The sequence below is a fragment of the Tripterygium wilfordii genome, chromosome 14 (genome assembly GCF_013401445.1).
Source record: "Tripterygium wilfordii isolate XIE 37 chromosome 14, ASM1340144v1, whole genome shotgun sequence".
Classification (NCBI taxonomy): Eukaryota; Viridiplantae; Streptophyta; class Magnoliopsida; order Celastrales; family Celastraceae; genus Tripterygium; species Tripterygium wilfordii.
In genome coordinates, this window is record NC_052245.1 from 3,583,541 (window position 1) to 3,606,077 (window position 22,537).

General features: G+C 36.8%; 4 protein-coding genes across 4 annotated transcripts; 3 read left to right on the forward strand and 1 right to left on the reverse strand.

Moving 5' to 3' along the window:
- Positions 1–6,920: 6,920 nt before the first annotated feature.
- Positions 6,921–10,790, forward strand: LOC120015363 (O-fucosyltransferase 20-like). The gene is made up of 6 exons (XM_038867765.1): positions 6,921–7,811; positions 8,071–8,239; positions 8,702–8,791; positions 9,173–9,456; positions 9,574–9,832; positions 10,133–10,790. The coding sequence occupies exons 1-6, from the start codon at positions 7,117–7,119 to the stop codon at positions 10,367–10,369; spliced, it is 1,734 nt and encodes a 577-aa protein (XP_038723693.1). The 5' UTR covers positions 6,921–7,116; the 3' UTR covers positions 10,370–10,790.
- A 752-nt stretch (positions 10,791–11,542) lies between these two features.
- On the forward strand, positions 11,543–13,158 carry LOC120014533 (thioredoxin-like protein Clot). The gene is made up of 2 exons (XM_038866511.1): positions 11,543–11,820; positions 12,753–13,158. The coding sequence occupies exons 1-2, from the start codon at positions 11,577–11,579 to the stop codon at positions 13,001–13,003; spliced, it is 495 nt and encodes a 164-aa protein (XP_038722439.1). The 5' UTR covers positions 11,543–11,576; the 3' UTR covers positions 13,004–13,158.
- Positions 12,930–18,894, reverse strand: LOC120014534 (sister chromatid cohesion 1 protein 3-like). Its single transcript, XM_038866512.1, has 13 exons — positions 18,666–18,894; positions 17,393–17,654; positions 17,220–17,316; positions 17,074–17,135; positions 16,555–16,979; positions 16,349–16,460; positions 16,134–16,270; positions 15,504–16,039; positions 14,901–14,940; positions 14,689–14,734; positions 14,441–14,576; positions 13,980–14,118; positions 12,930–13,747 (listed from the first exon to the last, which is right to left on the reverse strand). Exons 1-12 carry the CDS (start codon positions 18,787–18,789, stop codon positions 14,023–14,025), a joined length of 2,073 nt encoding a protein of 690 aa, XP_038722440.1. The 5' UTR covers positions 18,790–18,894; the 3' UTR covers positions 12,930–13,747; positions 13,980–14,022.
- Positions 18,895–19,208: 314 nt separating this feature from the next.
- Positions 19,209–21,434, forward strand: LOC120014542 (60S ribosomal protein L6-like). Its single transcript, XM_038866520.1, has 4 exons — positions 19,209–19,526; positions 20,046–20,152; positions 20,608–20,789; positions 20,998–21,434. Exons 1-4 carry the CDS (start codon positions 19,270–19,272, stop codon positions 21,151–21,153), a joined length of 702 nt encoding a protein of 233 aa, XP_038722448.1. The 5' UTR covers positions 19,209–19,269; the 3' UTR covers positions 21,154–21,434.
- The last annotated feature ends 1,103 nt before the right edge of the window (positions 21,435–22,537 follow it).

Sequence of the window (22,537 nt, forward strand, 5' to 3'; positions counted from 1 at the left end):
GATTTTTGTTGTATTCGAATTAGATCTACTCATACTCACCACAGGACCTATAGATCTTGTTGTTTTCCTTCGATTTGTCATCACATCATTATTTTTGATATTTTCTGTGATGATTTTAGTGGTTTTTGGGGATCTGTAAACTGCAGATGATATGTTATCTGTTTCGGTTAATTTGATATCTGTCATAATGTTATCTTTCTTGTTAAAATGTTATCTGTCTTTAATGAAATGTTATATGTTTGAAGTTTCGAAACAGATAACATATCAGAACAGATCCGAAACAGATATTATATCTACAGATTCAGATCTGATTTCAGAAGAAAAAAAAAAGAGTTCAAAAAAGCAATAAAACCTCATAGGTGATGCGCCTTGGTCCGAGGAGTTGATTGGGGGCGTTGCTAGTCTTCGACGTTGGTCATATTGGCCGAATCTAACTATTTTTCAAACGGTGGATGTGATTTCACGAAGCTTTTTTGACTACTCAAGTGATAATCGACTGTGGGTGATGGCTGAGCTTTGATCGGGCTAACCTAGAGCTTCATTTCGGTAGTTGGCTCTTCGAAAACGATGGACGGACGGCCAACTTTCGATATGGTGGAGCAAGGAAGGAGGAAGAAGAAGAAGAAAGAAGGAACAAGAAGGAGGGAGGGTATTTTTGTAAGTTTGTAGGTTTTGTCATTTTTTCTAAAGTTCTTTTTAGGTTGTTCTTGTTTGAATACAACTTTTGATTTTTGTCTTTATGGGTAAAAACCCCTCCAAAAAAAAAAAAAGGAGGTGTGAAGCCCCATTAAGGATCAGAGACCCTGGTCCATAGCTGGTTAAGAATTGGGCCAGTACTTCTGCAATACAACCCAAAGTAATCAAATTCACTATCAGGCCCGAACCAACTTCAATGCAGTCCAGTCTGTAGTGTGGAGGCCCAATACTGCTGAGTGAGCCCAACACCAAATATAATCGATTCGATAATTGACAATGGTCTACCTGTCGAGTCAAGGGCCGGGCCCACTAGGGTCGCATCCCCATCCCAAACTCAAAGGACCGGTTCAGCAATTAACTTCACGAAAGTCATCTAATTTATCCCGAACAAAACGCAAAGGGAGCTGACAACCTGGCTCTTTGGGCCCATATCTCTTTCACCTATGTTGGGCCTACTAGTGGGCCTAGGAAAGTCAAGTCTCTGAGCCCCCCCATTGGCCATTAACAAGGTAAAAAGACAAAGTAGTAGTGTCAGATTGCATGCTTGGATTTCAACAAAATGTGCATGTCTTGAACACAACCAACACAAAGTGATTGTTGATGATCCCACTCCCCAGGAAGGAAGAAGAACAAATAACATGCATTGGATGCTTCATTCAGGCAGAGACCATAACAGGGCCTGTCACAGTACATATGCACATGGAGAAACTAGAAAGAGAGACAACACCCATATGAGAAAAACATACTGTCAGTCTTCTTCTCTATTATATATGCAATCACTGTTTTATTCATGTGTGTATATATATATATATTAGTATTCAACATATCTATATGCTAATCTTATCCACTTGTTCATGCATTCTTAGTCAAACTGTCAGATCTTATTATCATCTACACATGCCAAGGATATATATATATATGATGAACCAAAACCACTCTTCTAAGTTTATAATCATGATATGTATAATATTCTTGTGGTGATGTAAGACACTTTACTTCAATCATAAGTTGACATATATAGATAATTTCAGTTATTAACCATCAATAACGCGTTTTTCTGCAAAAAAATATTCCGTAGTAACTTCACAGTTAAATGTGTTTTTGCGAGAGCACTATTGGGATGGGTGACCTCGCACGATGTATCCACGAGAACCGAATAACCCAAAGCGGGCAACATTGTTGATGTGTATTGGGCTGGAAATTTTAATACCATCCTCCATTATATTAGATACACATAAGTGGCTAATGATTAATACTTAACTTAGATTTACTACATCATTTCATCTATCATGATTAATTTCTAGATAGATATATAGTGAGAAAGCTTGCTTTATCTCCACAAATATAATGATGACAATGCACAACAAAGACTAGCTTGTTTTATGCTCTAACATCAATCAATTATTACACACCTTATTCAAACCCAATATCATATATATGGTATATATCTTGATTCTTGAATGAAAAGTCACAATCGGACCTCAAAAAATTTAAAACAGAATGCTTTATGTAGTACTAGTATAGTTGGTGGTGGGTCATGCGAGAAAGAAAGAAATTAAGGAAATGTCAATTTTTAGGAATTCCATTAAAAAAAATCTAATTTGTAGGTATTTATGTTTAGACACATTTATATGTAAATTACATGATATATATATATATTATCAAGCATGACCCAGATGTTGATGCGATCACAAATAATGCAAGAGATACATCATCTTCTTTTCTTTTCTTTTTTATATATTCGAGGGAATCCCAACTCAGCGTGTCACTTTGTGATAGTTGGGTCAGATCCAAACCTCTGACCTGACTAATCTATCATTTTCATAATAGCCCTGTGAGAATATACCTTGAGGGAGCACCTAGTGGGAATAAAACTTGTGACCTCTATCTTTGATAGAGTTGTTGAAAACATTGAAAGAGCTACCCAAACAAGGAATTGAAAGATGGAATTCCTTGAATTTGAGTGGACACAAGTTAATGCACATGGGATTGATTAGACAATACTCACATGACACAAACATGGGCCTTTTTGATCTATTGCTTCCTCAATTCTGGACAAAACTTTATTGTCTTTTTCATATCTCCTTATCAAATTCAACTGGTTAAAACTTAAATTTGTGCCTCAAAGGGTATTGCACTTGTTACTTACTATATATACATGGCTCTTCACTTTTTTTGTTCAACACAACTACACAAGGCAACTATATATATATATATATATATATATATGACCAATAGCAAATGTTAGGAAATGTGGTTAATTAGGCGTACAGTCTAATTAGTGTACCATGATCTAGTATTGAATGGGTTATCAGTTATACATTAGTGTGTAAAAGAATATTATTGGTGTTGGTGGGGGCATGTGTATGCAAAAGTGTTGAACAAGTCACAAGTGATGACCCACTTGCATGTTCATGGGGCTCAAGTTATCGCCACAAACTATCTCATCATTGCCATTACTCAATACAAAACCCAGCTCTCAAATCTATGTATACATGCAATAAATTGTGGTTTCAATTCTTGTCCAACAAATGCGATACAATACTTTCAATAAGGTTAAGGTTTTAGGGTTTATACAATTACCACTTGAAATTAGTGTAACTGGTTATCTCTCCGGATTTCTGGTGTAAAGAATCTCTCTTGAGGTCGGAAGTTCGATTCTAAGTTGATATAGCTATTTCCAAGTGATTTGTACTGGGCCTCTGCCGAACTAACCTGTCGGGTAGATTTACATGTGTCTAGCACAGGTCGAGTTTGGACTTAGTAGACTATCCAGAGGTACATGCCTATTGAGAGTTGTTTTGGATGACTTAAAAAAGGTTTAGGGTTTATACAGTCACACATACGTATCTCTCAAATTAGCCTTCAACCAAAGTGATAAACTTAAATAATAATTAATTAAAAACCTCTTGCAATTATATACTTAATATGATGCCAAAAATAAAACACATTATAACTTGTATATTATTTGGTTATATAGATAGCACTAAGTCTTTGGTTTGACAAGAAGCAGGTCAAGTACTAGTGGCTAAGAGATGGCCAACTAATAGTTTCACCTAAGAAATCATCATATCATATATATAATCATGGAGTTGTTAAGATGGGTTTGTTAGTGATGATATCATTACCAATTACATCTTAATCAAACAACCAACCCACAAAAATATGATTGTAGTTAATTTAATTAGGTGTAATAGTACCATCTTCCATTTCAAAAATCATTATCATACATTATAAAATTGGAAATTCAACTCAAAGAAGTGTTCATACTTCATACTGTGCATTAGGTTTAATGATGACGGGAACTCTGCAATTTTCTATAGTTTACAATTTTCATCCAATGGTGCAGAAAACACAAAAATGTAATGTGATGTGTCACACTTTCCAAATCATTTATTGAGAACTCTACACTCTGAGTTAGTTTTAAGAGAACTAAAAAATTGGTATGCCTCAAATTATGTAATATAACTTAATTTTTTTTATGTCACAATTTAATTATTATTATTATATACACTCTCTTTCTACAATTATTATATAGAAAAAAATCCAAGTTGAGTCCTGTAGTCGTAGTTGGGACTCACTAATCAACTACAATAATCTACGATTAGAAGTTTACAAATTGACATGCAAGCCACGTCTTGGTAATGGAGACATAGGATTCAATAGAGACATCACACATAAAATAATCTTATATATATATAATTAATAATAATGTTAATCAATAATGATAGATTATTGATTAAAAAATGGCATGACGCGTACCCTTCAACACACTTGTGTATATGCATGTATTGGTTACCATCTCAAAATATATGTAATTTAATATATACAACATATGTTCATTGATATTGCATTATATTATAAGGTAGGTACATGATTTATTCTTGTTTTAAATAAGACTAGAAAATGAAAGGAAAACAACCACAAAGAACACAGACTTCTAGAGTTTTGTAAAGAGGAGAGGCAAACAAGATAAAGTCCCATCATCTAAGATAATGCTTGCACCAAACAGATAAGACTTCATATATACAAGAGTTATATAAAAAAGAAAATCATGTTTAGTTGGTGAGAAAATTTTTGTTTGGTGGGTGAGAAAAAGGGAGAAGATACTAGATAGAGTTGGTTTTTGTTAAATTTCTGTGAAATTTTTTCTTAAGGTTTCGTGATGAATAATTTTTTTTTGTTGTGTCATTATAGCTAGGCCACAAGAAAAATAGTAAATAAATTTTAAAATATCATATCATTTTTTGATGAATTTTAATTAACAGATTAACATCTTTATAATTGTCTGTTAACACAATTACCTAATTGGACGTCCTGGTTTAAGAATTTGAGTGATCAAAATGCTCACAGACGAAATTTCAGTTATCAAATTCACACATTTTTTTTAACCCTAAGACTAATATTCGAGTGGATTGTGAGATCGTCTATGTTCTTTGGGATAGAAATCAAATCGCCTAACGAATGTCTTAGCATCCTTGAGTTGTGATTCTGCAACCACAATCATCTCACGGGGATAATCCCATCATAACTAATATACTTTTACATTCCGAAATGTAACCCCTTTGATATGAAACTTTTTCATTCTTTCTCAAATTTGAATTCATTTTTTTCATTCTTATCTAGCGTATAAGTAGAGACATTATCATTTTTCTTAAATTAATAGTAACAAAATGGTGATTTTGTACATAATGTACTGTTTGGTGGATCATACCCATTAAGACCTTTTTTGGGTTTCCCAAGGAATATTTGACTTGTAAACTTTAAACACCGTTGGATGGCTGGTGAGAGTACACATCTCATCACTCTTCATAATGGACCCACAATCTTTCATTAAAGTGGGTCCCTTGGCCACATCATCAGCAATTGCAAACCGAAAAACCACCTTCACACACTCGTAATCCATCCATCCATCCATCCATCATCAACAGCTGTGAATGCCGTAGTTGACACGCATTTCCCTGTGAGTGTGCACACACACAAACACAACTGTCTTCTTTTTGGTTTCTTCCTTGGTTCTCGTGGTTAAAATTTTACTTAATTGCTCACAATTGGATCATGTTTACTCTTGTGATTTAATAGAACTAAAATATGTTTTAATTCACTCGTGGTATGATATTTAATTTAATTGTAGTAAACAAAAGTCACACCCGGACCGAATACTCCAAAACGAAATTCTATTATGTGCGACTGAAACTCCCTTGAATATTAGTTATAGTGAGCTTAATTGTCGTGCTTTGACCACAGACACTTCGATATTGAAGTTAATCCCAAGAGATTATTGGGTTCGAGAAGGGACAACACGAAATATTATCTTGAAAAAAATAAATGCAGTGTGGGGCCTGACGATACTTAACGCACAACCCCTTAGGTGGGGGTAAAATAGTCCCCACATTAATTAATCAACCCTAAATGAACTAAGACGTTAATTAGTCCACATGCCAATGATATTAGTATTATTGTTAGCGATTTTTGCTTCCAATTGGAGAAGAGTAGCATAGAAGGAAAAGGAAAGCGGGATTTCGACATTTGTCATACGTGGCATGACACCTCGGACAAAGGACTTCAGTGGGACTCCCGCGCACACCAAAAGCTGATGCTTCTACGTTGGAAAGGACTAGAGGTCATTTTCCGCCACCTGGAGAAATCGCCAGCGTGGCAAATGGGTGGAGTCCAGCTGGCAAGTTGAGCGGAATTATTTGCACAGCCTGTCTCGGGGACGCACTGTGGGCAATGGCGGCACGTCACATGGACTCTCCTATGATTTTTTTTTTTTGGTTTCTTTTTAATAAAATAATTTCGAATGATTTTTATTTCTTTATTGGGCAATTATGACAGCTGGCTGGCTACGACACTCCTCATTCTCGATATGTAAGAAAGAAGTAATAAAAGCCCTCGCTTCCTCATAACAATATTTTCTGATAATTGTATAAAAAAAGGAAAAAAAAACAAAATTAGTACATCATGGAGGGCAATGAATGGACAATAATTTCAGTCATCCAAGTGATGACATGTCACTCTCTAATTCAATCACTAGATTTTATGAGCTTCTAGACTTATATCAATTAATGACCAAGATGAATTACTGGGATTCTTAACATTTTTGTTAAATTGATATGTAAATTTAAAGGGTTCAATTGTACTTACATACCCAAAATGATGATTAAAATTAAATTTCTAAATTTGAGAAAATCTTTAAATAAAGCAAAGGCATTAAACAGAGAGTGGCAAGAAGTCTCTTACCTTCTTGAGCAAACGCGTATGGAGGACACGATCAGAAATTGCGTCCCCGCCGCCTGTTAACCTCTGTGTCTCCCTGTCTGCCTCTAAAATATCTTACATTTTCTCTCTAGACCTTCCGCAAAAGAATCCCTAGTGAAAGACGAGCTCTATCTTTCTCAGGAAGAAAAATTAGTAGTAATGGCAAAATACAAGAGGCAGCAATCTTATATCTCGGTCCCATCTCAGATAATCAACTCTTTGTCACCTTCTTCCCTTCAATCTCTCCTTGAATCACCAAAGAAGTCATCAAAGAATAGCAGCAACAAGTTTTTTGGCATCAGTTCGTACAGGAGCCCAAGACTTTGGTTCCTTACCCTCTTTTGCTTTGGCCTTTTTGGTATGCTAAGGTTTGGGATCAAGCCTGAGCCTTTGACCCCTTTCTCTTCATTCCCATGTTTCACAACCCAATCACAAGTCTCTACTTCAAATGGGTACTCAACGCCACAAGCAGCACTAGGTAAAAAGGAGGAGTTTTGGACCTCAAAAGGTTTTGCGAAATCAGAGGTTGGTATTGCCCCAAACAGTGGAAAGGGTGATTCAAAGGCTTTGATCTCAAATGGGTATGCAGAAAAGTCGGGTAAGGATGAAGAGAATGAGTTTTGGGAGCAGCCAGATGGGATGGGGTATAAGCCTTGCTTGGATTTTAGCAGGGATTACAGGAGATACAGTCAAGGGATTGTCAAGAACAGGAGAAAGTATCTACTGGTTGTGGTTTCTGGAGGAATTAATCAGCAAAAGAATCAGATTGTTGATGCTGTGGTATTTGCTAGGATCCTTGGTGCTGCATTGGTTGTTCCCATCTTGCAAGTCAATGTCGTTTGGGGCGATGAAAGGTAACTGAATATACACTTACCATTTGCCTCTTTCTGTTAAAAGATTACTTATTGATTTACTATTCCTTTTGTCAATCAAATTTCGCTGCGAATTGATACTGAATTCCTTTTTTTAATGAGTTTATGTTATGTGACTTAACAGATATAGTTTACTTTTTAATGAATCTTCAAGGTTTTTCTTTATGTTTGTTATTGTTATTCTCGAGTGCATTCCCCAGAAGATTGAATATTTTTTCTTGTGCTTATTTGGTGGTTGCAGTGAGTTTTCTGATATATTTGATTTAGAGCACTTTAAGAAAGTTCTGGCCAATGATGTGCGGATAGTTTCGTCATTGCCTTCTACACATATAATGACACGTCCAGTCGAGGAGAACCGTACTCCACTTCATGTCTCCCCTCAATGGATTCGTGCTCGTTATCTTAAGCGGGTAAGACACGGACATGGTGCTTAACTCGTTTTTTACATTACTGCTTGGGCTTCTTTTTAGTTGCTGCTTGTATGTAGAAATGTAGACTACACTAGGATATCAACCTCTGAAGAAAGGATCTTTGCAGCATCTACCTAATTGTGTTGATATCCATAGTTACACTGTTATATATATGTTTTGACTAATTGCCTAGAATGTCTTAACTAAAGTTTCAAGTTGTTGGGTATGGTTTTTTTGAATGGAATAATATTGTTATTTGTGGAATTTACTATCTTAATAGTAATGACCAATTCAAGGTAGAGCTGCTGCTTAAAGCAGCCACTTGTCATTTTTGGCTTTTATGTTCATATGTTTATTTCCGTCATATGGAAGTCACTAAAACTTGGCAACTTCAAGAAGAATTGAGACAGTTGATTCCAAGTGGTGCAATAGTATTTATTGTGTCTATTTTTGGCATTACAGCTTAACAGGGAAGGTGTTCTGCTCTTACGAGGTCTCGACTCTAGGCTCTCTAAAGACCTCCCTTCGGATCTTCAAAAGCTACGATGCAAGGTAAATACTTTACTTTTCTCATTTTCTATTATATTTATCATTTTGGTTTCTAATTTCATGTGAGCCGTATCAATAGCCTCTGTCTTGCAAAATGTGGAAGTTAGATTTTGCTTGAAAGTTGTTGGCCCTTTCCGAATCGAGATATTCATGCTGGAAACTTTCTTTGCAATCTTTCTGGCCCTTTGCCGTTGAATAATTTCAGTGCTTGCGTCACAGCTCCCAAATTGTCCCCAACTCTTTTCTATAGAGTGTTGAAACTAATCTCTAACTTGTGAAACTCCAAAATCTTTTGCATCTGAAATTTTAGTCTAATTTTTATCTTCTGGATTGTTGTGTGTTTAATAATATAATAGATTATAATTTCTGCTTTGTTTTCATTAGGTTGCCTTTCATGCATTGAGATTCGCTCCCAAAATCTTGGAGCTTGGCAACAAGCTTGCTGAAAGAATGCATAGCAAGGGACCGTACCTTGCTCTTCACTTACGCATGGAAAAAGATGTATGGGTGAGGACAGGCTGTCTTCCTGGGTTGGGTGACAAGTATGATGAGATGATAAACAATGAGAGGAAACAACGGCCTGAGCTCCTAACTGCTAGATCGAATATGACTTACCATGACAGGAAGCTTGCTGGTCTCTGCCCCTTGAACGCATTGGAGGTAACTAGGTGAGAATCAGCATCCAACATTTGTGTATTCACTCTGAATATTTGTCTTGAATTTACTATCCACGCTTCTCAAATATATTATTCGTAATGGACTGAACACTTAGTTTTGTGCTTCAGACTCCTTAAAGCTCTAGCAGCTCCAAAAAATGCGAGAATATACTGGGCTGGAGGGCTACCATTAGGTGGCAAAGAAGCTTTAGAACCATTAACCAAGGCATTCCCTCATTTTTACAACAAAGAAGATCTTGCCTTGCCTGGTGAACTAAAACCTTTTGCAAACAAGGCTTCCTCTATGGCTGCCATTGATTATATAGTTTCCGAGAACAGCGACGTTTTCATGCCATCGCATGGGGGAAATATGGGCCATGCACTTCAGGTAATGTGATCGGATCCACTTGTCAAGATTCTTCGCTGTTGTTATCAGAAAAGTGTCTGCTATGCATTACTTATATTTATTAGCAACCACTGAATAAGAGGTTTACGAGTATGGGTTAATACTTGACAAGCTGAATTGAACTTGCTCAACAATGTCTTAACCTAATTACGACACGTTCATTTATATTTGAACTGGTCAAATGAACCGGGCATCTGTAAATGCATAAACAATTTTTTGACGAATTGGACTTTTATTGCTGCAATGCTTGAAGCTGAATTTTTATTTTTTATGTTGGTACAGGGACAGAGAGCCTATGCAGGGCACAAAAAGTATATAACCCCAAACAAAAGACAGATGCTCCATCATTTCCTGAATACTTCTCTCCTCGAGCCAGAGTTTAACAGGATCATCAAGGACTTGCACCGTGAGTCCTTGGGGCAGCCAGAACTCAGGACTAGCAAAGCTGGGAGGGATGTTACAAAGTACCCAATCCCAGAGTGTATGTGCAATGATTCACGTGCTCATTCTGTTTTGTGATTTAACGTTGAATTGTTCACATGCAACGATGGCAATGAAAGAGATTGTGGCATCAGAATGATTGAGATTCCTTACTAAGTTCTGGAAACCTGAGCATTTCGAACAACCCGAGGGCAATGGAGAGCCTATTTGATGTTTCTTTGGACTGGCATTTTGAAGGCTCACTTTGGTGAGTGCTACTCCTCCATCTGCAAGCGTCTCGCAATTTGTATGTGAGCATTTGAGGCAAAATATATTTATATACAAGTAGAATAGCACATAAATTTTAGCATTCTTTAATTCTTAATAGGATATTTTTCCCTTTTTAAGGTTTTTTTTTTTTTTTTGGGATACAGTGTATCATTGTTTGTACTACATCTCCGAGTCTGAAATCCATACGTGTAAATTCTATATAAATAAAGCAAATACCATTGATGATCAATACAAGTGTTGCTAGCTCTTTGCAATTTATACTGCAGTCAGTCTTTAGCTTAATGACCATGCGTTTATTTATTGTTTTAATAAGGGATACATTGATTTCTTGTCTCTAAAATAAGGGATGGGATTAGGATGTAGAAATCTATAGAATGGATGCAATGCAATCAGTTGCCTGTTAGCTGCAATCAGTTGCCTGTTAGTCCTCAGCCTGCAAAATAATATATATTTCAAGAATGCTCAAAATTGATTTGAATGATCCATGCCTCCATGCTCATTTTGATTTCTTTCTTGAATTGTTTTCTTATTTAATAAAAATACTGATAGAATAGAAAATAATAAGTCTTTTCTGTATAAACTTTTCCCGGTTCCCTTTTTACCGCACATACTTTTCACAATCTATCAGATCATATAGATTGTCCCTTCAACACAATATAGGTCATTGAAAGATCCACCAAAACACGAAAGTGATGATCTTTAAGAAAATGAATTCCTATTCGGAATATGTATAACCGCATATAATTTGGGGTAAAGAGGTGAATCGTTTGGATTGAATCCAAACTATCTACAACTTGCACAACATACTTAGATTGCCACACTCTTAGTACCAATATGAAGAGTTGAACATCAATTCCACCAGTGCCAATTCTTTTAGAATTTCTTAAGGGGGTAATAATAATATATCATTTGACAATTAAAGACATTGGAATAAAATTATGTACAACATATGAAGCACTACGGACAACTAAAGTTTAGGGGTATTTGAGTAACTTCGTTATCAGTCTGTTTCACGATGGGGCGATATAGAAAACAGGTGCGCCCCTCGAGAATCTATCCTCGCTACTTCTTCCTCTTTCTCCGACCCAGATTTCTGCCCCCGAGAAAATCGAAAATGCCTCTCAAGACGATCGACGCGACCGTTTCGACCTTTGACAGTGTGTTTGACGAGTTCGGATCGGAGGCACCCAAGAACAAGGTCAACCTCATCCTCTTCTTGGCCGATAAAGACCCATCTACCAACCTCAGTTGGTGCCCTGGTATTTTTTTTCTTCAATTAATTCCTTTATTTTCCAAATTCATGAGCACCCATTTCAGAAATCTTGTTATATGTTCAGTTTTCTTTGCAAAATAACCTGAGATGTGTGTGATTGTAATCTTTTTGAGTCACGTTTCATTGGGTGTTTACAGCAATTTTTGTTCCTTGGACTCTTAATATTTTACAATAACTTTTGAAGTTTGCTTCGGCCTGCTTTTTGATCCAAAGATCAAATTTTTGGTAGCTGTAAACTGAAAAGAAACTAAGAAAGTGGCTTTTGATGTGTTGATACAATTTATGAAGTTTGCAATTGAGATTTCTAGTTTTCTGAATGGAACTAATTTGCAATAGAAGTAACCAATTGGAATGATCCCTTTGAGGCCAAAAGTAAGCAATCAATTAATTTTTAAAAATAAGTACAAAACAAAAAAGGACAGAGATGAAATGGGATTACAAAATTAGTCCCTGTTAGGCGTCAAGCTTTGGGGAAGATTTTAAGGACAATGGAAGTGTAGATGTTAACTCATAAGAACAATGAGCTTACTGATTAACTGGTGAAAACTTTTTTTAAGGCATGATAAAGTTTTCATCACTTTGTTGATTAGTAGAATGTGAAAAACACAACGATTCGACTACTTATTTTCCAGAAAGCTTAACTGTGTTATCGGTCACTAAAGATGCTTACTCTTAGCAAGTGAATCAGGTTTGTTGTTTCTTTACATTTTCTTTGGAATAGTGTTCTGGTAGTTCACAAGGTTTTTACCTGTTCCCTGAATTGATATTTTCTTCTTGTATACTCTAGACTGTTGCTGAATTTGTGTTATTATGATCTTAACATCATTGCACACCATGGGTTGACACTTGTGAGCGGTTTTTTTTATGTTAACTTCCAGCTTTGTAATTCATATTTTATTTCGTCTATTTTGGTTATAGATTGTGTGAGGGCTGAGCCGGTTATATACAAGAAGCTCGAAACATCCACAGATGATGTAGCACTTCTCCGAGCTTATGTTGGAGACAGGCCAACATGGAGAAATCCACAGCACCCTTGGAGATCAGACTCAAGGTTCAAGCTCACTGGAGTTCCAACACTGATCCGTTGGGAGAACGGTGCAGTCAAAGCTCGTCTTGAAGACCATGAAGCACACCTTGAAAGGAAAATCGATGCCCTCATTTCGAGCTAATAAGTTTTAGAGTGCAATGTTTGCAGAAGTAACATAACTTTAACATATGACTATGATACTTACATCTCTGCGTGATCATTATGCGCCATCTCAAGGCTAGTAAATAAAATTGCATTTCTATGCTAGTATCATAGAAAAGTTAGAATCTTTTTGTTTATGTTGTGTTTTTCACAATTGCGCTTGTGTGATGAGGGATATGTTTTCCATTAAAAGCCAGTTTTTCCTGGAATGATCCAAAGTGCAGGTAGCATATGCTTCCAAGGGAGATTCATATCAAAATGTGACCCAAAACTCCCTTTCTCCGAGTTGTATATGCCCATGTCACATAGGTCAAAAAGATTTGTGACTAGACGTTAATATCATCATCTGTATAGTATAATAGTATTTGGTTGGCAACCGGAGAAAGCGGACAGAAAAAACCCCCAGCTCTAGAAAATTTGGAAATAAAATTTCCATCCCGAGACTTCTGATGTTCAATCATGGCTTTGGCGACTGGAAAACTCCACCCCACATAGATGATAGATCACAACACCCACCAAAACCACAAGTATATATGACCAGGGTAAGCCGCTGGCTAGGTTATAACTAAAGATTATTTGTAATGGAAGTTCAAAAATTGACTGAGCATATAATTATTATATATAGGCCCCTAATTTTTTGATGAGAATCTCATGATATGTTAGGTGGTACAAACATCAAGTGTTCCTTGCCTTTCACATCCTGCATCCCCTTCAAGATAAATAACTGCAAAAAAAAGAAGACAAGAAGTGATTTAGCCCCGCATAAAACACACTCGCTGCAGGCATACAATCATCATAATAGTTGGTATCTACATTCTAACTTGGTTTACAGAAGGGAACTGGCCATGAAAAGCTATTCAAGGGAAGTTACAAGATGCTTATACTGTTAAGTAATAGTTTTGACTCAATAAAGATTGGCATGTTGGGAAGTTAATGCTCAAAAGTTACAACCTCACCTGTATATACAAGAACTGCAAAAATCTTTTTGTATAAGCAATCTCATGCATCAGTCTTCGGTGGTGATTTCAATGTCAAAGTAATGTCACCGTAAGGTATTTCTTGCCGTACATCTACAACTTGATTGGTTTTCAAGACCTGCATTTGACGATGGAAAAAGTGTGTTATGCGAGAAATGCCAATTGAAGAGCAACCGAGAATCGTAACATGCAAGCATTTAAGAACCATAAGCAAACTCATTATGAGGAGAGGAGTTTTAACTGTCCACCGCACGGGATTTTGAAGACCCAAGATTCAAGTGTGAAAGTGTAGTTGATATGAAAAAAAGATGATACTTTGAGTTCCTTAAAAAAAGTGAACCAATCCGTACCTAGTAAGTATTCCCCTTGAATCAATGAATACTTTGGGTTGAAATCATCTCATGAAAAGCATGGTTGCATGGAAACTTTTAAACACTTACCAGTGTTTCATAAAACATTCGAGCACACAACTTTCTGCTTCTTCCTTCTAAGATCTTATTCAGACTGAGATCCCCAGGGGTGTCTTCTGACATTGGGTTACTAGGTGAATGTCTTTCCAGGTATTGGAACACGGCCCTGCATGTCAAATAACATAAAAAAGGTGAACAGGCCCTGGAAATGATAAAATATCACTCTAAAGATAATTTTTCTACTATTTACTAAAGAATGTCAAAGGCACATAATTTACCTTGTCCTCGGCAACAAATCATGCCCCGTTTGAGTTCCTTGTGACCCTGCCGCAGGCAGAAATATATTTTTCAAAAATCATTCATATGCTAAGAATGTGAAAAGATCATAGATTCGTTCTCTTTCCAATGTCACGAAAGGGAATAAGAGATTTGCATCCACAATCAGCAGATCATGAAATCACAAATAAAATTAAATAGGGACTCAGCATACCTGGTGGTTGATTGTTGTCAGCTTCCAGAAAATAAAGTTCCTAAAAAAACGCCGTTGGAGTCAGAATCTAATCTATTCTTCAACTAGTTCAAAACACAAGGGAAGATAAAGACTTGATAAAAGTGTTCAATGCCTTGGGTAATTCAAGGTTATAATAAAGTATTGATTCAGTATCCAAAACATATGCATACATAGGAAGACAAAACAAAAACAATACAACATTCAGATATACTGTGCACCAATGTATACAATTGGAGCAACATTACGGTCACTATGCATGAGACACATAACCTCAACCATAAAGGACATGAAAAGGCAAGTGCACCACTACATGCATAGGGATTAAGGCATGCCCCATACTCTATAGCTGCACTAACATATTCTTGCTTGAAACTGAGTTCAAGGTATGTGTCCAAGACATGCAATACATTTTACCCATGGACGCATATATTGCAACGCAAAGATGATAAATAGGCAATAAGAACAATACAAAACTTAAACATCTCAGAAATAAGAAGTCAAAGGAAATACGCATGAATTGTTATTTTCCACGAGAACAAAAAGAACAGAAAATTGGCATGCCTTAACTATATAACAGCTTACATCGGCTTCTGCAGAATTCATTGTTTCTGGAATATCTAAAAGCCCAGTGTTGTCCATACCCAGACCCTCCACTAAGAGTGTCCTTGGTGTTTCAAGCTCAGAGCCATAAGTTCCATTGGATGTTGCAACACTTGGTGAGGGAAAAACTCCACTCCCAGGTATAGTTTCAGACAGGGGCACTGATCCCAATCCCAAATTATTTGAAGGGATGGGAATGGAGTCATTGTTTCTGAAAGGAAATGGCACGTATTCATCCTTATGAAATAGGTTGTCACCACCAATGTGGCCTTCAAAATCTCGCATAAGCTCAATCTCCCTATCAATCTCTGGGATGGAAGGACTAGGTTCTCGGTCTCGGGTAGCCTCAGTAACGAGCCCAGGAGATGGCACAACCCTTGGCTCTGTTGTAGCTTCAGCTCCAAGAGCAGGAGAGTTTGGGACACCAGGCTCTGGGATGGTCTCCTCCTCAAGCAACAAATGAGGCCTTGAAGAAAAAAATTTCTTGCTGAAAATTTTGCATATATCTGTGGACAACCCTGCAATGAAATAAGAGGCAAACTATGTTGTAATGGATTCAGTCATATAGGGACAATAGAAAGATAAAATATTAAAAAGGGCATACTCACTAACCAGTAACCAAAGGCTCATTAAAAACTAGTTCTTTTCTCAATCTATTATTTTTCTTCCATATATCCAATTTAGAGCAAGGACTTTTCCGCTTCTTCCGTAGCAGATCACTAGAGTCTTCAAGCATCTTCTTCAAGAACCTGTAATGAAATTTACTGCATCAAAAAAATGGAACCATAGCAAACAATACCCCCACATAAACCATGTGACCGAAATACCTATTTGACAACACTATGGACTCATCAAAGAAAAACTTTCTTTTCCTCCGCCTCAGCTGTGGCTGTTGAGCAGGTGGTGTTGATTGAATGGCCAAATCAACTGGCATGTTTCCTTAAAAAAAAAACCAAGAAAACAAAACTAATCAAGACAAAATTGGACTTTGGCGACTCTTGCACATCCAAATTGAAGAATAGCTATTACCCACCAACTGAAACATAAGCTTCAAAAATCTCAGGAGCCTGCTGAAAGGCACCAGAAGTAGTTGGTTCCGAACGCTGCTGAGATGGTAAAGACTGCCCTCTTGAAGGTAGCATATCATCCATAATTGGGGAGAGAGTTTCATTTTCATTTCTTATATCACCAGAAGAACTGTTTTCCAAGGCTACCGCATTTCCATGGTCTGCATACATCAATTGGGGAAGGCTTTCTCCACTGAAACCGTGGACAGTATCACGCAGGACTTCGATATCAGGAAAATTTTGAGGGGAACCATCACCAGTAACCCCCGCATTAAGAACATTGGTCTGACCGAGGTCTTGAAAATCATGAGTAGCACCATGTTCTTTAGTAATATTCCTTGGATCTAGATCTTGAAAGCCCATACTATCATTCATCGGAGAAAAAGTGGGCCTGGTAATGCAAAGTGAACAAAAGTCATACAGAATCCTTGAATCAAGTAAATGTGAAATCACAATGGGACTCTTTGATGCATATTTATACATACTCGCCCATTGTTCCAATGTTTGTGTGACCCTCTTCCGGAAATGATATATCCATCATCATATCCTGAAAGGAACAAGAAATTCTACTTGGTTATGCACATCCAACACTATGCAAGAAAAGAACTCATGAAGATTAACAAAGAATAACCTCGTCGAAAGAAATAACAATATATGGATTTACTCCGGCAGGAATTTGATCCATAAGAGTGATGTCCTCCTGACTCCCAAGATGACTGTCCTGATACCTGAGAATAAAATTCAGGTTTCATCCAAAAAATTCAGAAGTTGAATACATGTAGCAAGTTTAATAGTATTGGTTACCCCTCAGGAAGTATGTCATTATCCAAATTCACAGAATCGAGATTAAAGGTATCTGGCAAGGTGATGGACTGAATAGGTGCCTGCCTTGCATCCTCTGGCAAATTAACATCTGTGGAAGAGAAGGCCTTTCTTAACCCACTCAAAATTACATTGCAGTCGTGGTAAAGGTAATCAACTTTCTTCGAATATATGCGAACAACGCCGAAAAGAAGGTGGCCAGACATTCTCAGTGCAATAGGGACTTCTGGGTACATGATTTTATCTAAAACATACATCAAAACAAATATGGTCAACCAATAATCAAACTTGGTAACATTATATGGTTAATTGCATATGATTATCTGCAGATGAAGACATTGTTAAGGATAAGAACAAGAACGAAAATAATACTAGTAATACAAAGCCTCAGGCATAAGCAGCAAAATGGATTTACGTTGACAGCACACATAGAAGCAGCAGACCTAGACAATGTTTGATGTCACCATTGGCCAAACCCCAGCAAACAATGGCACCAACCAACTCGTTTTAAAATAAAAGCGCCAAAAAAATGAAGATCTCATTGTAACTACAGTAGCACTTTTAAAAATGTGAAAGTAATTCCCTTCTTGAAAACCTTCTACATTATTGTAGAAACAAACCATCTCCACGAGTTGTCTCTGTTAACAATTTATTGTGCTTTCACATCCTTATTACTAATTTACTATGCATATAATATTTAGTTGCTAGAAGGAATCCATACTATTTAAAATTACTTCAATTTCACGTCTTTTAACATAAATAAATGCAAATGAAGTAAACATGGAGTGGGAAAAAAAATAAGAACTTTCAGATTAACACCGCCTTAACCTATTGCGTAGTTCCCCAAGCAACATCACACAAATACAAACGGTATCAAGCTGTACAAAGTACAATGTAGATTAATCCCGGCATAATTTAAGGGAAAAAAATCAAAGTCCTACAACTCAATCATATACATGTTTCTTCCAAAAAATGCTATATTAATATCAAGTAGATACATCATTCTTACTTGTCTCTTCTTTAGTTAAAACAAACCCCAGAATCCATACCCAAGACTATTCCTTTTTCGTCCTAAAAGAAACCCAAACAGACCAAACGATGGAGCACAATTGATCCCCGACAGAAAATAAACCAAAAGAACATAAAAATCAAAACTACGATTAATGGATAAAGAAACATATGTGCAAAGAACACACATTTAAAAACAAATAACAATAACATAAATCTCACGAGACTGAAAGGGAAAAGGACATACCGACGGTGGAGCTAATATCGGTGGAGGTGTAGTGAGACTTCTTGAGGCGGTGCTGCACGTGCGCCGCACACCACACCGTTGCCAGCGGCCCTTTTCTCCCCAGAAACGTTTGTGAATAGAACATCCCTTCCCCCTGTTTCACTTCAAATTACTGCTAAAAATTATATAAATTAAATTAAAACATTTAATTTAGAGAGGGAAAAACAGTAGAAGGAGATGATTCAACAGATACTGATTGAGAAGGAGTCGTCTGTGTTAGGGTTTTGATACAGGTAAATCGAAAGAATGTGAAATGAAGAGGCGCGGGAAACGAGAAGAAGCGCCAAACGGTGAACCTTTTGGTAATTCTTGATTTCTTTCTTCTCCTATTTCACATAAATGGGCGCCATAGTGGACGATATTTACGGTGGCTGCCATTTATTCGCTTTTTCTTTTGTTTTAAAAAATAATAATTATTAGTATCAAGATCCATTGGATCTGTTTTAAATTTGGCCCATTAAGAAGGAAAGTTTTAATGGATATAGCCTTATACGTCAACAACAACTAGGGTTTCTCTAAATCTTCCAGTCGCAAACCCATCAGGTAGAGGAGAGAGCTTTTGGCAATGGCAGCTAAACAGAGAAAGCCTCATGCATCCAGAAACCCCGATTTGGTTAGGGGTATTGGAAAGTATTCAAGATCTCAGATGTATCACAAACGTGGTCTGTGGGCAATCAAGGCCAAAAACGGCGGAAAATTCCCACACCATGACCCCAAGCCCAAGGCAGCCGCCGCCCCAGAAAAACCGCCGAAGTTCTACCCTGCCGATGATGTCAAGAAACCGCTTGTTAACAAGCACAAACCAAGAATCACAAAGCTCAGGTATCTGGCTTGGTATTTACATAATCGTTTTTGGGCTTACCATTTTGTTTGTTTTTTACTACTGATTCTGGGAAGATATGCTCTTTTTATGTGTATACCGAGGGGTTTAATTCTAAAAGAGTATGGCCGCCCCCCTTTTTTGTTTTTTTTTTTAAAACCTTACGAATATAGTTGTCTTTACACAATTAAAATGCCGAGCAACTACTGATATATGTATGACTGTGCGCAAATGTAATGTGAGAGCATGGATATAATTGTGGTGCATTAGTGAGTTTTTTATTAGTGCTTAGTCAGTTTGCATTTTAATTGAGTTTTGATTTCTCCGTCTTATTCTTTGTTTATGTGATAAATCTGTTGCTGTTCTCCGGGTGTATCAAATTACTTGTTTCACAGTTTGTGATTGGAAGGTTACTCTCATCTGGCCAGTCATTTTAGTTCATTTATCTTTATAATATTTTGTCATCACTTATAAGGTTAGCGTGTCTCTTTAGGTAATTTATTAATTTGGTTGTTCTGTAGGTCCAGCATCACCCCAGGTACCGTGCTTATCATCCTTGCTGGTAGGTTCAAGGGCAAGCGAGTGGTTTTCCTAAAGCAGCTGCCATCTGGGTTGCTTCTCATCTCTGGTGTGTATGATGGCTCTCCTTTTGTTCATTTATTTCTTGCTGTGTATTTTGAGTGTTAGATCATAGATGATGTGCGACATATTCTTCCGGGTCTATGTGGAGTCTCTGTAGTTGTTTAAGGCAGTTGGTTGCATGTTTCCTTCATTTTTTCTTGTACTACTGTTGCTTATACTCTTAAATGTTTGTTATGTAGTTTCAGCAATGTCAGAGTTCTTCTGCATTGTTTCCCCATTTTCTGTATTATTTGGTTATTTACTTTTCATATCAGTACAATGAATGCTATTGAGGCATTGTGTCCTTAAGCACTTTATTGGACCTTGTTAGAGGTGGTTGAGATTTTTTCAGAAATATTATTGGGTTGTAGAATTGATCCTTTTGTTCTGTTCTATAACCTACTATTGTGATTCTATACCAAATATTTCAATGACTTGAATGCATTTTTGCTTTTGTAATAGGACCGTTCAAGGTCAATGGTGTTCCCTTAAGACGTGTCAATCAAGCTTATGTAATTGGGACTTCAACCAAGGTTGATATTTCTGGAGTCAACTTGGATAAATTTGATGACAAGTACTTCGCCAAAAAATCTGAGAAGAAGAAGAAGAAGGGAGAAGGCGAGTTCTTTGAGGCAGACAAAGAGGTTGGTTTCTTTAGCTGATTTTCACCTTATAGGCGAACATGTGGGCTACTTGCAGGTGCAACCTAGAGGTCACAAGTTCATTTCTTAGAAGCAGTCTCTCCACATGTTATGTGTGTTTAAGGTCTATGTACATAATACTTGTCCCCGACCCTGCCATTGCGGTAGCTTTGTGTGCAGGAGTTGTTAACTTTTTTGATGCAAATTGTAGGACAAAAATGAGCTCCCTCAGGAGAAGAAGGATGATCAAAAGGCTGTGGACACACCATTGATTAAAGCAGTTGAAGGAGTTCCAGACTTGAAGACCTACTTGGCTGCTAGGTTTTCTCTCAAGGCAGGCATGAAGCCTCATGAACTTTTCTTTTAGATCAAGTTTTGCCAAGAATTAGGACTGTTTGTAGTGATATTTTCTCTCATTGTTACCTACCCTTGTCCCTCCCTCCTCCAAAAAGCTAATCCTTCTCTGGAGTTAAATTGAGCACAATGATCCTACCTCATTTTAATAGTGCATTTGGGCTTTTGTTATTGTGTCAGGTCATTTTATTAGAAGAGACATTTACCATCATCTTTACGACGCAGGAAATTTACTTATGTTCTAGTGTATGGATATGTTCATTGCTGGAAGTTTGTCATATCTTTTCATAGGGCTGTCTAATTGTAGTTGATTGGTATGTGTTTGCAAGTGTAAATACTGATAAAACTTGGTTCTGCAATCATCTGCTTGAGTCCTTTGATGACTGAAGTTGTGGTTTTATGGATTGCAAGATCAGAATTAGAACCTTGTGACTATAAACATGGATGGCTACGGGAAGAAATGATCCATCTGTTCTGCACATTAGGCTTTATTCTTCTGTGTGTAAAATAAACTGTTCCATTCAGTATTTACATTTTCAAACGCCCTCTTTTTATTATAAACTTGCACAAAAAGAAGCAGGCAACGATGCAAACAGGTAAGCTATCAGTTTGAGCAGGGTAACCTCTTGAAAAAATTGCAGGGCACTGATGGCAGAAATGAGCTAGGATTGATGTTTTGGGGTTCTTCCAACTTAATTGAATTCACAATTGTTTTGTGAGTCATCCTCAAGTTTTTCGCGTCTTGAATTTGCACCATGAGTATAGTAAACATAACATATAAAACTTAGCAGCACACAGAACCCCCTACATAGAGAATATAAAAGGGGAAAGTATTACAGAAATCCTTGTACTTTGTAAAACGGATGGATTGAGTCCTTATGCTTTAAATTACTAATTTTCTTGGTCAATGTTATATGTTATGTCATGTCAATAATCATTAAAAAAAGTACATGGCATAAATTTAACCACTACCTCAATGCCATGCCGTTATAACAAAAATGAGCGTTTTCATTTAAGATACTTTATACCAAAACCGTTCCAAAACCATTTAAATTTCCAAACCCAGAAACGTTCCATAGCCGTTTATCATCGGGTACCCGTTTACCATTTAACTTTTAATATTTTTATTTTTTTCTTTGATGATATACGTTTTAATACAGTTTATCATGTTATAATTTAGTATCCTAGTAGTATACCTTTATAGATGATATAATGGATCTTTTTATTAAACGATTCGGGTACCTTAAACCCGACATCAAAAACCAAATCCGACACTAAACCATGACTGTGGGATCAATTTTCGGGTTTTAAATGGATCGAGTACCATGTGGATAATGCTCGGATTTATTTATTTTTTGCCTTCAGGAACGATCTGAAAAAAAGTATAATGGCTTAAT

Bases quoted from the DNA above. Each gene is read 5' to 3' on its own strand.
- LOC120014542 (XM_038866520.1), top strand. From the start codon at position 19,270: ATGGCAGCTAAACAGAGAAAGCCTCATGCATCCAGAAACCCCGATTTG. The intron at 19,527-20,045 runs GTATCTGGCTTG...GTTGTTCTGTAG, and splicing joins CCAAGAATCACAAAGCTCAG to GTCCAGCATCACCCCAGGTA. The intron at 20,153-20,607 runs GTGTGTATGATG...CTTTTGTAATAG, and splicing joins TGGGTTGCTTCTCATCTCTG to GACCGTTCAAGGTCAATGGT.
- LOC120015363 (XM_038867765.1), top strand. From the start codon at position 7,117: ATGGCAAAATACAAGAGGCAGCAATCTTATATCTCGGTCCCATCTCAG. The intron at 9,457-9,573 runs GTGAGAATCAGC...TTTGTGCTTCAG, and splicing joins AACGCATTGGAGGTAACTAG to ACTCCTTAAAGCTCTAGCAG. The intron at 9,833-10,132 runs GTAATGTGATCG...ATGTTGGTACAG, and splicing joins ATATGGGCCATGCACTTCAG to GGACAGAGAGCCTATGCAGG.
- LOC120014533 (XM_038866511.1), top strand. From the start codon at position 11,577: ATGGGGCGATATAGAAAACAGGTGCGCCCCTCGAGAATCTATCCTCGC. The intron at 11,821-12,752 runs GTATTTTTTTTC...TTTTGGTTATAG, and splicing joins CAACCTCAGTTGGTGCCCTG to ATTGTGTGAGGGCTGAGCCG.
- LOC120014534 (XM_038866512.1), bottom strand. From the start codon at position 18,789: ATGTTCTATTCACAAACGTTTCTGGGGAGAAAAGGGCCGCTGGCAACG. The intron at 17,317-17,392 runs GTAACCAATACT...TTTTATTCTCAG, and splicing joins AATGACATACTTCCTGAGGG to GTATCAGGACAGTCATCTTG. The intron at 16,040-16,133 runs GTTAGTGAGTAT...ATTTCATTGCAG, and splicing joins TAATGAGCCTTTGGTTACTG to GGTTGTCCACAGATATATGC.